Source organism: Poecilia mexicana, unplaced genomic scaffold, assembly GCF_051168715.1.
Source record: "Poecilia mexicana isolate PSO_F unplaced genomic scaffold, ASM5116871v1 scaffold_6, whole genome shotgun sequence".
In the NCBI taxonomy this organism is placed as follows: Eukaryota; Metazoa; Chordata; class Actinopteri; order Cyprinodontiformes; family Poeciliidae; genus Poecilia; species Poecilia mexicana.
This window is the reverse complement of record NW_028263375.1, coordinates 18826951-18840934: the sequence shown is the minus strand read 5'-3', so window position 1 is coordinate 18840934 and position 13984 is coordinate 18826951. Positions and strand designations below refer to the sequence as shown.

Below are 13984 nucleotides of genomic sequence, written 5' to 3'. Positions count from 1 at the left end.
GTAAATGGAAGCGTTTGACTGATGTTTAGCGCTGTTCACACATTGACATTCTAACTAATAGAGAATAAGTAATGGTTTCCTTCCAGCCCTTGAACTAATGGCCACTGTATCGACTGTATCATATTCACTGAAGGAGGAGTCCATTTATCAAAATGTCAGCGTATCGCAGCAGATACGAACACACTGTTGTCAGAAACTAACCTAAGAAGGAATTTAAGGACAGAGAGAGCATCCCCATCCCCCTGCTCAGACTTCTCTGCCTAAAAATCAACCCCTTGATGTGATGCACCAATTTTATTTCATCAGATAATGTTTGACCTAAATGAGAGGACAGCTTTTTGAAAACCCTGTTGATCTGTTCTATTTAAAGCCAGTGTTTTTCATTGAGAGAGTTATTCATTTTCAATAAACAAAAAGCTCTTTTCATCCGTTTATCGAAGAGCCAATCTAACGCTGCGTGAGCCGGAGCTGAACCAATTTCTTCTGATGGAGGAAAACACGGCAGGTTGGTTGAGCCACAAAAAGCATCCGTGAGTGAGATTTTTCACAAAAAAAATAAATAAATAAAAAATTATGTAAATTAGTTAGTTTTGTTTGAATATAAACAGCTGTTTGAAAATAAAAACCCACTGTTTCAACATTGGTATTGCATAAACACATAAAAATAACATTATTTATAGGTTCCAAATTCTGACAGTCATCGTCAGCCAAAAATAATTGTGCTTCCAAAGAAACCTGCATGTAAAACAGTTTTTTCCTGATGGACACAGCATTGTCTGAACATTTTCTCTGTAATTTAACTGGTCAGACTTTGGTCAGTTTTTCTAGAGCAGGCAGGCCCACCTTAAGTCATTCAAGGCACTTGAAAGTAGTTGAGGTTTTGCCACTTTGCCACGGGCTAGGACTCACCTACTGTGAAATGTTGTATGACAGATCATTAGCCACACAACAGTTCATCAGAAAAATAAATCAAAAACTTTGTACTGCTTTCTTTAAAGTTTAACTAATAACCAAATTACCTTTCTTTTGCAGAAAAGCTTTTTAAATGCATTAAGGTTTTTCTGTCTCTGTGTTTCAGAGTGAATTTTAACATTTTTGTTTAAATTCATTTATGCATTAGTTGGCATAAAAAAAAAAAAAAACTGTCTCAACGCTGGCACCTTTGGATCAAAGCAGTTGAATTATCCTATTGTTTTAAAACTTTACATCACAAAACAAATCTTGGACTCACCAATCTCGTTGCGAGGAGGAAGGTTCTGATCCTCTTGACTGGGGTACCTCTCCTTACGATCCAGTAACAAGAAGTAAATCATCTTCTCTTGATTTTCACTGCAAAGGGGTAACAATTCAAGTAAAAAGAAAGCCAACTACTAAACTTTTTTAACAGGTGTAAAGCAAAATTGCCTTGAAAGTGTCTTCAATCGTTCCTATTATCTGACTGAAATGTTAGCAATTTAAATAAATAAATGTGAGATTAAAGTGCAAATCCCCTCACTATGATTAATATCCTTTAATCCTTTTTTGTGTGCACAGTAAAATAGCTGATAAATTGTTTTCATCTTTAAAATAAAAGTTTAGTTTTACAGATCATTAAGCATTCATATCATAGTATACACATATGTTCGTTAGCATGCTCAGCCATATTTCAACATACAGTGTGTGCTGGTAGCCATCGAGTCCAATGAAAGTATGAAAAGATCACAAGTTCGACCTTTACTTTCTTTGCAAATCAGGAAACCTAATGTCTTTAGCCTCTGTGCTGCACTCTCTATGCAAAGTACCCAGGGAATAGGCCTCTATAATAAAGACAGATTGGAAAGCAGTGGGAGGCAAAGAGACAAGGACCTGCAACTTCAGCTAAAATGAAGCAGGGGAAGGGAAATGGAGACCACAGATTTTCCTCCCATGCAGCACAATTACAAAATTTTCCCAGGAGAAAGGAAGCAAATGGAGGAGTTGGAGCAAAAGCACAGTGAGAGAGTAGTTCCAGTTTAGCATTAAAAGAGGAGGGATGAGCCAAATAAAGAACTGAAAGAGTAGTGGGCTCATATTTACAGCAGACATGAATGTAAATGCATTTTCAGAGAAAAAAACAAAAAGAAAAACAGGCTGGAAGCAGCGGGACATCTCAAAAACGAGTCTGCAGTGAAAACCAAGACAAGTTTGGAAAAGAAGTATCCAGCAGCAAGTAATGTAAGCAACGTGTGATAACAGTTAAGTGATCCATGGTTTCTGACATACAAACCGACAGCTTCGCAAGATTTTATAAGAGCCAGGGAAAAACCGAAGCTGAGTGTGCAAGCAGGACCCAAGTCCACACTCATCAACTACAGATCCCTCTCTCTTTTGAACCTCCATCCACTCACTCATCTGAGAGCAGGTCTTTCAGGAGCTTGTTTTTGTCTCTGAAGCAGCCCAGGGAGTGCATGCTGTCCAGTACGTCTGGGTCGATGTCGTCTGCAGAAGGCAGGCTGCGGATTGTTACCTTTCTGGGCGCAGGCTGCTCTGGCTCGGGTTCATTTTTGCCACCACTAATGATGCAAAAAAACAAACAAACAAACAAACAACAACAAATCATGGTCAGCTTCTTGTGTGCGCGCGCGAGAGTCCATTTTCAATTATAGAAGCATTTATGATATTCCTTTACGATCGTACAAATAAAAATGCAATATGTAAAGATTTTAATATCCGTTTCTTGCATAGCTGATCATTTTGCCAATTAAGATGTTTCTCCAAAATTAGCAGTACATGATAATAAGTACATGGGTAATTCTGCTCATTTGACAAGTATGCTGTCGAGATATGCAAGCTGCCTTTCTCAGTGACGCTCACTTTACAAACTTAGCTTCCACGTTATTATGCAATTCCCCTAAAACACCCAGATATGTCACTTTCCCCCATCTTTTTTTTCTGCCCGTCTCCAGGGAGAACGCAGGCAGGCCTCAACAAGAAAGGCGAAATTATGCCGACACCATTTTCCAGAAGATTTCCGTTTTAGTTCTCAATTCCAACAAAACGCAATGAGAAATGCTGTGTTCTTTTCTACAAACATGCCAATACACACAGACATTTAGACAGATTTGACTCAATATGCTCCACATTACTTCTTTCCTTAATCTATTATTTTTCGTCTGGTGAGCTCAGTGAAGCAGAAACCCCATCGGCAGCTATTAAAATAACACGTCCCCTGTTATCTCTATGCGCTGAACTTGTGAAGTAGATCTAAATTAACACCTTAACTAACTTCCCTTTCTGCCGTTTTGCCATGTTTATGTAAAATATACTTGCATAATGAGACAGTCACTCTTTTTTTTTACCGAAACATGTTTACAAGTAATGTTTCTCAAGTCAAAAGTAAAGTCTTAAGTCATCGAGGGGACAAGTCCAAGCCAAATCTAAAGTCTCAGAGGCTGAAATAAATATTCTCATTTAGTCTACCCTGCCGCTGTAGGTAAGAAAACAGTTTGATCCTATTTATCCTTAAGGCTAATTAACAAATATACATTCTGAATGTCATTAACGTTTAAGACTAAGAAGCAAAAGCTGTTACAACTTGGTTAGTAGACGTACATATTTTAATAAAACTTGGCATTGGTGTCTTAAGGGCCAAAATGGAGAGATATTCACTCTTTCATTAGAGTCATGTGGTCTTCTGTCATGCAGCACATTATTTTTACTGCCTATTGTTTAATGTACAGGTTACAAGACTGCATTATAGACTACACAATAGTTTCATAAACTAGTGAATCTTTGTTTTCTAGTCATTTTCACCAGGATCAAACATTATTACCATAAAAAAAAAAAAGAAACTGTACTGTCAGCTGCAGCTTCCTGTATGTCATTTGACTTTCACTGCAGACTGGGAGAGGAAAACAACTCTTTAAATGTTTTATGACATCCAGTACAATGAGCTAAGTTTATGAAGCATCACTGATCTGTCTGTAATCTTTGTCGCAGCTTAAAATCATTATAAGCAGATAAAAAATAAATAAATAAAAAAACAGGGTTCTGTTGAAGACTGTGGCTGCCTGTGTTGAGTCAGAAATCTTTAGAAGCAGACGCAGGTTTCTGGTGATCTGTTTTTGGAATATTACAATGACTTTTTTTTTTAACCAAGCTAACCCCGTGTTGGAGCTTGAGCTGACCCGCAGACACTCTACATACTGAACTCTTCATTCTTATTGTTTCTTTCTCTTTTTTTTTTTTAACATTCTAGTTGTTTACATAATCCAGCAATCATAGATAAGGAGCTCAGAGGACTTTTACTTCATTTCAGTGATTCTTCATTTCAACTAACAAAAGTTTGTCCTAAAACTAAATCATTCAGTTCAATTAGGTAGCCGCAGAAATTCTCATTATGCAAGTTTCTTTCTCTTATTTTTTTTAATTAGTGTAAATCAAATTCTCAGAAATGAAATATGTTTCCATTTGTGAACAAGAGTTCTCTAAATGTTATTTTATGATTTATATTAATACAGTGGATATATTGTACTTTTAGTATCAAACCATAGGGCGAACTTAGGTTAGACTGGTTTAGTTTCCACATCCCAGCATGTTCCCTCAGGCTTTCTCCTTGTTCACTTGACCATATGCTTCAAATTTCCTTTCATGCGCTACCAATTTACCCCCATGTCCCCGAGAGTGAAGTCATGCCCTGCATAAATGTACTCTTGTGTACATAGCTGAAGCTCGGTCATTTTTCATGCGGAAGCTCCCTTCAGGTGCAGAATAGTCTAACGAAGGATGAAATTGGGGGAGTAAAAACCTGGTTAAAGGATGAGAACTTACATGTACCACGAGTGCTTCTGGATTTTTTCTAACTGTAAAAAAAAAACAAAAGAAAAGAAAAAAAACATTAGTGTACACTTGAATTCTTGTGACATTGTCTCATGATAAAAAAGTAATCAGATGTGGGGTCAGAATTGAGAAAAAGGAGATGTTAGACAGTGTTGGTTATGTCACTTCAACCCAAATATTCTAGGAAAACACAAGTTCATAGATAACGTACTTTTAAAAAGTAGGCACAAGGGAAAAAAATTATACTGATATAAAGAGAGATGAAGAGACGTTGAGCCATGAATGAGAAAGAGAGATCACACAACAACTGAGCTTAAAACACACACACACTGCCGATCCTGCCAATGTTCTGGTCTGAAGAAGAATCTTCCATCGTCATTCTTTTTCCATTTCTCTTAAGTTTTACACGATTTGCTTCCCCACTTAATTGCGCTGCTGATGTAGATTGCTAGAGAGCCAAAAGCAAAGAGAGGCGGAAACAGCGAGCCAAAGGGTAACAAACGAAGACGTCTGCCTCAATGACTCCTCCTTTCTTCAACTGGCCACAGACAGAAACAAGATCAATGTCACTGCTGGGACTTTTTAATTTGCTCATGCTGCTGTTGTAGAACCACAGGAGATGCACAGAGCAAGTCTAATTATTGTCACTCATTCAGAGTTCATGTGTATATGTCTCCATCAATGTCTTGATCGTCCCCGCGTCCCACAGGACCTACCTCCGTGTGGCAGAACTGATAAACGACTGTGTGAGATATTGGAGCAATCAGACAGGCTTTCAGGCTGGTTAGCGAGTTTCAGTGACTGGTGTATGCCTCCGCAGAGGTCATGGTATCGACAGAGATATCCTGGCCATCAGATACAGGCCAGTGGGTGACCTACTCTCGGTGCATTTTATTGGGGGCCTGGAGGCAGGATGGCGATATGACGCACAGTAATGTGGTTTGAAGTAAGAAGTACCATTAACTGCATATGACCATTACATATTGAGGGAAAGCCTATCTGGTTGTGTACAGTGCTGTGAAAAAGTATAAGAATTCTTCAGTTTTTGCCTTTTTAAAAATTTGATAATTTATTTATTTTTTTCTTGGTTGGCTTGGATAGGAAATTTTTTACTCCAGTTTTCTAAAAGAAGAACTGGAGTAAAAGTAGTTACTCCATCTAAAAAAATAGACTTGTGTCTCATTTTCAGAGCACCTGTTCAGTGTTTCAGTGCTTTCAATCTTTCAGGATGATATTTGTCCCAAAAGGATTTACAGTAGTTTTATTTGACTCGAAACATAAAACTATTCAAAACTGACAAATACATCTTTAGAACAAAATGATAAAGCTATGTTCTAGGTGAGGTGTTGTCAAACCTTAGCAGTTTTCTCTCTGTGAAGAAATACTTGTCTGCCTTCGGGGAAAAATAGATAGACGAGACCAAAGTGGTCTAAACATCAGCGTTCAATGAGTTCAGCTGAATGCTCTGATTTCCGTCAAATTTCTATTGCGTCTCTCATGCTTTAAGAATAACTTATCCATTCAACAACAAAATAGGATAACAAATATTTATACTGATATTTTAATGTCGGCAGAAAGCAATATGGACATATTACTTACTGACACTGAGACAAAAGTTCTCTAGCTGTTGCCCAAACAGAGAAAACGGGATGCAGACTGGGTGGCTGTGTGATAAATTAGGCTTTTCCTTGAAACTGAAGTGTACACAAGCTACATTTCAGCCCCCGCTAAAAGGCTTCAAATCTGTATTAATTTTCCCATCTCATGTTGCAAAGATCAATATTAGATCATTACTCAAACTTCTTTTTTTTTTTCTGTCAGATAGCTTTAATGACAGAACATGAAGGGCAGTATTACCCTATTTCAGGAAGAGATTCTGCAACAATTCAGCTATTAGAAGTTTTAAATGGTCCTATTAATGTCTGAACACCAAATCATGTGATTTTAGTCTAAGTTATCTGACCTGACACACAAAACTATGACTTCATTTACTCCTGTTCTCGCAACCTTTAAAGTGTATCTTCCACATGGGGCCATTTTCTGTCTGGGATGATTAACTGTTTTAATGAGGTACTGTGTACTTTGACTACAGAGCACAAGACAACCGTAATACCCACTGGTCTCTGGATGACTAACCGCAGAGAGAAAGTTGAGAAAGTTCGTATTGTTGTGGAGCCTTTGCTTTGTGAGATGTGATCTTTCATGCATCAGCAAGCAAAATCTAATTAACAAAAGCAAACAGACAGTTGTATGATTACCCTGTAAATGGATCCATCAAACTGTCATGAAGAAAATCAAGAATAAACAAGCCCTCGCCAAATAACCTCAGACCCCCTCTTGTTTTGCTGTCTGCCCTTGGGTGTTCTTGCCTCATGTGTGACTTGGTGCTCACCACTTATCTTTAAGGATTCTCACTCTGAAAAGCTATTTGACATTCTGTGAGGTTACAACACATCCTCTGAGCTCCGTTTGGAGTTAGGAGCGGGGAGGAGACAGATACCATATTCTCTCCCAGCAGTTTGGTCTTAGTGTAACCCTTTATCGAGGACACTGCTGTTTTCTGGTGGGCACATCCAGGGATCTCAGGGTGACCTGCCCTCATCTGAGAGAGGGGAGATGAGAATAAGCAAAACAGTGTGCATACAGCATAATAAAGAGGTGTGTTTTATTTAATTTTTTTTTATTGTTTTAGCTCATGTAGCTAAAAATACTTGCAAATACTTTTTTAAAATAAAGAATTTCATTTTTTTATTTGCTCTAAAATACCGTCATCGTGCTTGAAATTATTCTGACAATGTGAAAGATAAAGCTACGGCAAAAGGAAATAGAGCAGCAACATTTACCAACTGCGGTGTCACCGCATTTCCTCACAGGCACGAGGATGAAAACTGTTGCACTGATTCATAAAGATACCGGAGCGCCTCGAGAGGGTGTGTGCATGCAGAATGTGTATAAAAAGCCGCCCTTCATTTTATTTATGGTGTGCAGCCATAGTGGCGATGTGCAAAAAGGCGTTCTGGTCAGATGAAACGCACACTTTACTTTCTGGGATGCAAAATGCTAGAGATGGCAAAAAACCAACATCAAATACACATTTCTCACTTTCAAACATCGTCATCTTTAGAGATGCTTTTCTCAAGCATGGACAGGAAAAGTGGAAGGTTTGTTAATCACCAAAAAAAAAAAAAAAAACTAGGGAAGCTGTTCACCAGGAAGACCAGAGTGTTTTTAGATCAGTTTATATTCACACATTTAGGCCTAAATCCAAACAATGTGTTACAGGTCGCTGCAGTATGAGGTGGCTCCACACAGACTCAGTTTGTTAAATACCACAATTTTCTGAATTGAACATGTAGAACATTTAGTAAACAATGCAACCTTTTCTGTTAACTTCTGTCGGTATATCACAAAATCCTAAAACACATTGAAAGTTGTAGTTATAATCTAGCAACTAATGTAATGTAATAGGAAAAGTCCTTCCACAAACTGGTAACTTCCATGGGTTAACACAAATATGCCAAATTGAAATTAGATAATATTAAAAAAATATATACAAAAACATAAAAATAACCATTGCTCTCCCTTTGAGCCTAGGAGATGAACTGACCGTTAGTCTTTTGGATGCGTCTACTTCAATCATGCCACGCAGAAGGTTCTGACAGTCTGGAGGAATAAAATGTGGCATGTGAAACACTCCCAACTTCACTTTCTCCAGAAGATTCCTTAGGTTGTCATCATCGAACGGCAGGGCGCCCTGAGGAAGCAAGGAAGCAGAGAATCAGTTGAGGCACTCAGCAAAAAGGGGCGGGGGAAAAATCAGTTTGCAGCATGTAATAATACATTTTATTTATAAACCGCTTCTCGAGACACTCAGAGATGCTGAAATAGATAAATAACCTTCAACAAAGTGTAATTTGAAAGAGGAAAAAGATAACTGATCTGCAATGCTACCAAGCAAGCAAACAAACAAAAATCTTATAAGGCTCAAAGAATAGTTTCCCCCAACCCCAATTATTTAATTTTCACAGTAGAGCCTTCCGTTAAGTGCACAGCAAAACAAACAAAAAAACCAGCAGGGAGCTGAAAATGGGTCTTTTCTAATAATTACCCTGATTTCTCGTGTACCTCATTCATTTGGCATTCTTTCATCAGTCATTTATCAAAGAGTACCGACACCTCACAGATGTGGCTGTGTGATGAATGGCAGCCTCCATCAGAGGACAAGATGGAGGAGAGGAAACCGGCAGGAAAGACAGACAGATTGGCTGACAAATGAAGAGTAAGTGGGGGAGGGGGGAGAAAGGGTAGGCTTGTGTAACAGATGATCTGAGTGCAGAGTAACTGCTGGGGAGTATCTCTGTCTCCCACAATCAGACAAATGGTTATCTCCAAGCCAGAGAGCAGGAAGAAACAGAAGAACAATTATAGTATTTCTACAGACAAACAGTGGGCACACGAAAAAAACAAAAAAAAACAAAAAACTTTTTTTGGTGTGAAAGAAAGGTCAAGATCAGAAAACAGTAAACATTCTCAGGTTTACATACCAAAAGTTTGTCTGAGACGGTAATACAGAGTGGAAGAAGCAAAAGAAGAGAGAAATACACAAAGCCTGTAGCAAAAAGTTGCCGTGTCAGTGTTGATATTTATTTTGGGCTCCCTTCTTTCAGCTTGGCTACATGAATTATTTATTAGGCAGAAGTGTGCAGGAACTCCAGTACAGCAGTTAATGCAACAAAGCTTAAAGGGGTGTATGGCTGGGGGACCCACAGACATAATGTAGCTGGAGAACAGATCTTATTTTAGATACCGCAATGTGTTTGGATGCAAGATAAGACCTGAAAAGACGCTTTGGATTGCAATTGAGTAAATGTAATGTGTTTGACATTTTGGGAGAAGAGCTTGGAAGAAGTTGTAACCATAAACTTCAATGTATTTTACCTGGATTTTATGTGATTGACCAACACAACATATTGCACAATTGAGGCGCACAAAGAAACACATTTCCTATTCATGTTTTTTACAAAGAAAAAACTGAAAAAAAAAATTGGAAAACATTTTTCTATTACCGTTTTTTACTCGGTAATAGACCAAGGGACACGCCAGACAGGTTGGGAATAAAGTGACATTGAACGGCTGATGTCATAAAACAATATGCCATTGCCAACATTATGCCAAAAATATAAAAAAATTCCACAACTTCAGAAAGGCAGAGACATGTAATTTCAGGCAAATAGAGCAATAATCAGACTCAAAACCAAAAGTCTCTTGGTAGCGGCCATTAGTTGTGCACTGAGCAAAGGTACTATTCAAAGAAATCTATAAAAAGTCCTGAGAGACCAGAATTTAACTTGTTGAACCACATGCAAAACACTGTGTGGTGGGAAACCAACACCATAAATCATCCTGAACACACCAAACCCACAGAGAAACTGGTGGGGATGAAACGGTTAAACACAGGACACTTCAGGAAGAAAACCTGCTAGAGGCCCTAAACAATGTGAGACGGGGATGAAAGTTTAATTTCTAGCAGGGTAACATCTAAAAGTCTACTCATTCAAGTTGTATTCCTTGACTACTTTACAGAAAAAAAGTACATTTCAGAGACTCGAAGGAAATCATGCTGGCCAGTAGCGCTACAGACTTTAACCTGCTCTTCAATCAGTAAGGAAAGAGTTGGGACTCACCACTAAAAGAGCAAAAAGAATGACCCCACAGCTCCAGACATCTGCTTTCCTCCCATCGTACTTCTCTCCCTGAAGGAAAGAGGATTTGTTTATCAAGGTCGGACAGGGTTGTTGACATTACCAACATTTTTAATAAAAAAAATAATACATTAATGCAGAAAAAATATTGTGAGGAGTGAAGAAAAAAATCTCTTACCCTTATGACTTCTGGGCATGCATAGTGTGGTGATCTGGGAAACAGAAAAACAGCTTAAAAACACAAACTAAACAAGCAAGAGGAGAAAAGTCAACAGACTCTAAAGTAAGTCAGTAATGCAGTCTGATAAACAAACAGCTCTCTAAACACATTAGGTAGTAAACATATCCACTGGACATAGATCAAGGTGCTTCCACGGTTTAGACATCCTGAGGGTGTTCGGATGTCGTCCTCCTGCTTTCTCAGTCAAGGGCATCTTCCGACAGCAGACGGTAACCAGACCCACTAATCTTTACAGCCTCTGGATGGCCTGACAGTAAAGCCAATGACTAGATTGACACATCAATATCATATGAAGATTTATGGAGCGAGCCCACTAAAACTCCTCGGTAATCCTGCAGCTGCAGTCAAGGAGTAAACTTGTTATTCCTTCTATAAATTTCTGCAGAACTATGACATTCCCGTGTTTCAAAATTAATTAAGTTGGAGTAAAAAAAACAAGACCCCTGCATCACCCTGTAATTAGCTTCATTAAACAGCCTGTTACAAACTATTCACTTGTCTACTTAAACCTCTGAACCCTTTGAGATGTGTCCTCCACAGCTCCGTCTCCGTCTGTGTAGCGCCAGGGTAGCTGACGTTAACGAAGGCCCATCCAGGGCTGTTTTCTTGTAAACTCATAAATACTAGCCTTGATGACCCGACTCCTTGAGCTGTCACAATACTGGCCAATCACACTGCCAGCATTTCAATGGGGTAAGTTCACATATGAGCCTATGCAAATATGTCCTTCCTGCTTTGAAGTGCCACAGTGCACAATGCATTTAAGTAGGAAGGGGAAAAGAAAGACATTTGTAGTATCAATGTCTCATGAGCATCACAGCATGCAAACCACAACTGGAATCTGCATAAATATATACTTGTTATTTAAAGGTCTTAAAGGCTGGTCACAGTGCAGAGGAAAAAACAAACAAAAATGTCTTAGATTAATCCTTTATTAGTATTAGAAGAAGAAAGAAAATGTCACAAAGATATAACAGCAGCACATGTGCAGATTGTCTTCTCCCTGATCCATTCTGGCAAACACATTGTTTGCTTATATGATCTATTAAGGCAGAATCTGTGTATGGGAAAACACTGCTACAATGTGTGAAATTTAATCTCAAAAAGAGGCTTACAGACGCAACAGCAACAAAAACATGCTGACAATTTTGCAGTTCCTGATTCAAAAAGCAACCTAGGAAGAAAAGGGAGCCTCTGAGGTTTTATAATAGTCTTAAGAGATTTAACAAAAAGGGAAAAAAAGAAAAAAAAGACCTTCAATAAATTTACATATCGAATAAATAACTACTAAAAACGAGGTTCAAAATTTCAAAGTAATCCACGGCTTGCTCAATACAAATATTTTGGTCAAGATTAAAATCCATGGTGTTTAGTTCGTCACAATAAGCGCTGCTAGATTTGCCACTTGTCTTCCAAATTGGGGATGTATTTGTGGCTCATTATCTCGTCGTCGGGCAAATCCACTAGACAAAAATGCAAAGTGGACGCCGGTGAATGTGGTTGGAATAAAAAGATGCTTCTCATTCACTCTTTGGTAGTAATGGTTCTTTTGTCATTGATAACTTCAATAGAAGTTGATGTATCTGAGACTTGAAAAGGTATCATTACTTCTCCAGTCCATCTCCTCCCTTGCACTCTTCTATTGATAAAAAAAAAACATCTGAAAGTAGAACATGTCAGTCATAAAATGTTTTCCCTTCCCTTCCACTCAAATCTGGCATTCATTTAAAAAAGTCTGGAATTTCTTTCCTTCCATTTAAGTGGTCAGAAATATCAATGAGCTGGTTCTTTCCCAGAATCAGCTCTATTGACAGTCCTGCAACTTTTTTTAAGCAGCAAGCTGAAATGGAACAAGTCTTTTTTTTAATTTTTTTATCTCAGAGTAAACAGATAGGTAGTATTGATCAACTTATGTGCTTTGGATAAAAAAAAATATTTAAGATTTAGAGAAATATTCAGCTCAAAACAGATGTGCAAACATGTTTATAAGGCTAATATTTCACACTATCGCAACTCTCCTCGATAAACACCGACCTGCTGATAACAGCTATGTGTCTATATGTAAAATAACTAAACGCCAACTGATTCACTTGATTATATCTAAGGCAAAAAGACTGAATTCACCTCGGTGACAGTTCAACATGTTTTTTACAGGAGGGAAACAGGATGAATACAGCCGATTCCTGTCAACTGTATTCTCAATTAGAGTTTGGAAGTAAAAAAAAAAAAAAAAAATGTGGCCAGAGCCATTCAATTCTTAAAAATATCTCCAGTGCTTCAGCTGTTCAATGCTTTATTATATAAAATGCTTTCCATTTCACTTAGAAACACAGGGCTTGCATGTAGCTTGGTGATGAAAACCCCTTCCATGAAGGTGGAACACCTGATTTCAATTAGTTAGGGGGTTGGGCAAATAATTTTAGAAATCAAAAAATTGACACTTCTGTGATCGCCATGTTCAGCAAAATAAGGGAACTTTATAAACACTTATAAATATTGTTATTAGATCTTTCCGCTCAGATGCTTCAAACTTTTTGTGTAGATAAATTGATATCAGGATTATTAATGGGGGTCTGATCAGGATGGAACTGGAAAAATTTTATTTTAGTTTTGGTGGCTCTAGTCTGGACTCTTGTGACTAAAACGAGCCCGCTGCTGCTGGATGCTTTGTCATTTTGGCCACACTGAAAAATAATATACAGGTCCCAGGTTGGCATGCATTAAAGAGGCACAAGACAAAACAAAGCTTTTGAGACGGAAGATAAAGTGTTTTTGATTTAACTTATTTTCTTTTCTGAAACTCAGATTAAACCTTTAAACATCTACAAAGTGCTATAATTTGCATTTGCAGCTGAATTAGTTTTTAATATAATGCATACAATATACTCTACCACATCAAACATGTGTGTGCTGGTTTAACGCACAATGTAAATCTTTGGAGCCATATTTATAGCTCCATCACTTTCAACATGTTACAGCAATAACTATGAAACATGGATAAACCCACAGCTGAGTTTGTTTAGACATGTGATTCCCTTGCTCCATGTTTGTAAGCACTTGCTAGTTCCTCTGCCTCTTTAACGCATCCGTGTATTTATATGTCGGATGTTCTCTGAGGTCCCTCCCACTCTTCCACCCCCCACCCCACCAATACCTGAGGCAAGTCTCATCTCCACTCGGCTCCATTACCCAAAGCAAATGGAATACATTTGTGTCAGACTGCCGCATGGTGAGAGGGGACCCA

The 13984-nt window shown here is 38.2% G+C and overlaps 1 protein-coding gene across 2 annotated transcripts in view; it reads right to left on the bottom strand.

Moving 5' to 3' along the window:
• brsk2a (BR serine/threonine kinase 2a) overlaps window positions 1-13984 on the bottom strand; it is a 173939-nt gene that overhangs the window by 21232 nt on the left and 138723 nt on the right. For both annotated transcript variants that reach the window (XM_088006349.1, XM_014986217.2), the window contains exons 6-11: window positions 10678-10711; window positions 10482-10550; window positions 8405-8551; window positions 4789-4820; window positions 2367-2531; window positions 1232-1329 (exon numbers count right to left, since the gene is read on the bottom strand). In XM_088006349.1, the coding sequence (XP_087862475.1) occupies window positions 1232-1329; window positions 2367-2531; window positions 4789-4820; window positions 8405-8551; window positions 10482-10550; window positions 10678-10711 (545 nt within the window). The remainder of the gene's footprint in view (window positions 1-1231; window positions 1330-2366; window positions 2532-4788; window positions 4821-8404; window positions 8552-10481; window positions 10551-10677; window positions 10712-13984) is intronic.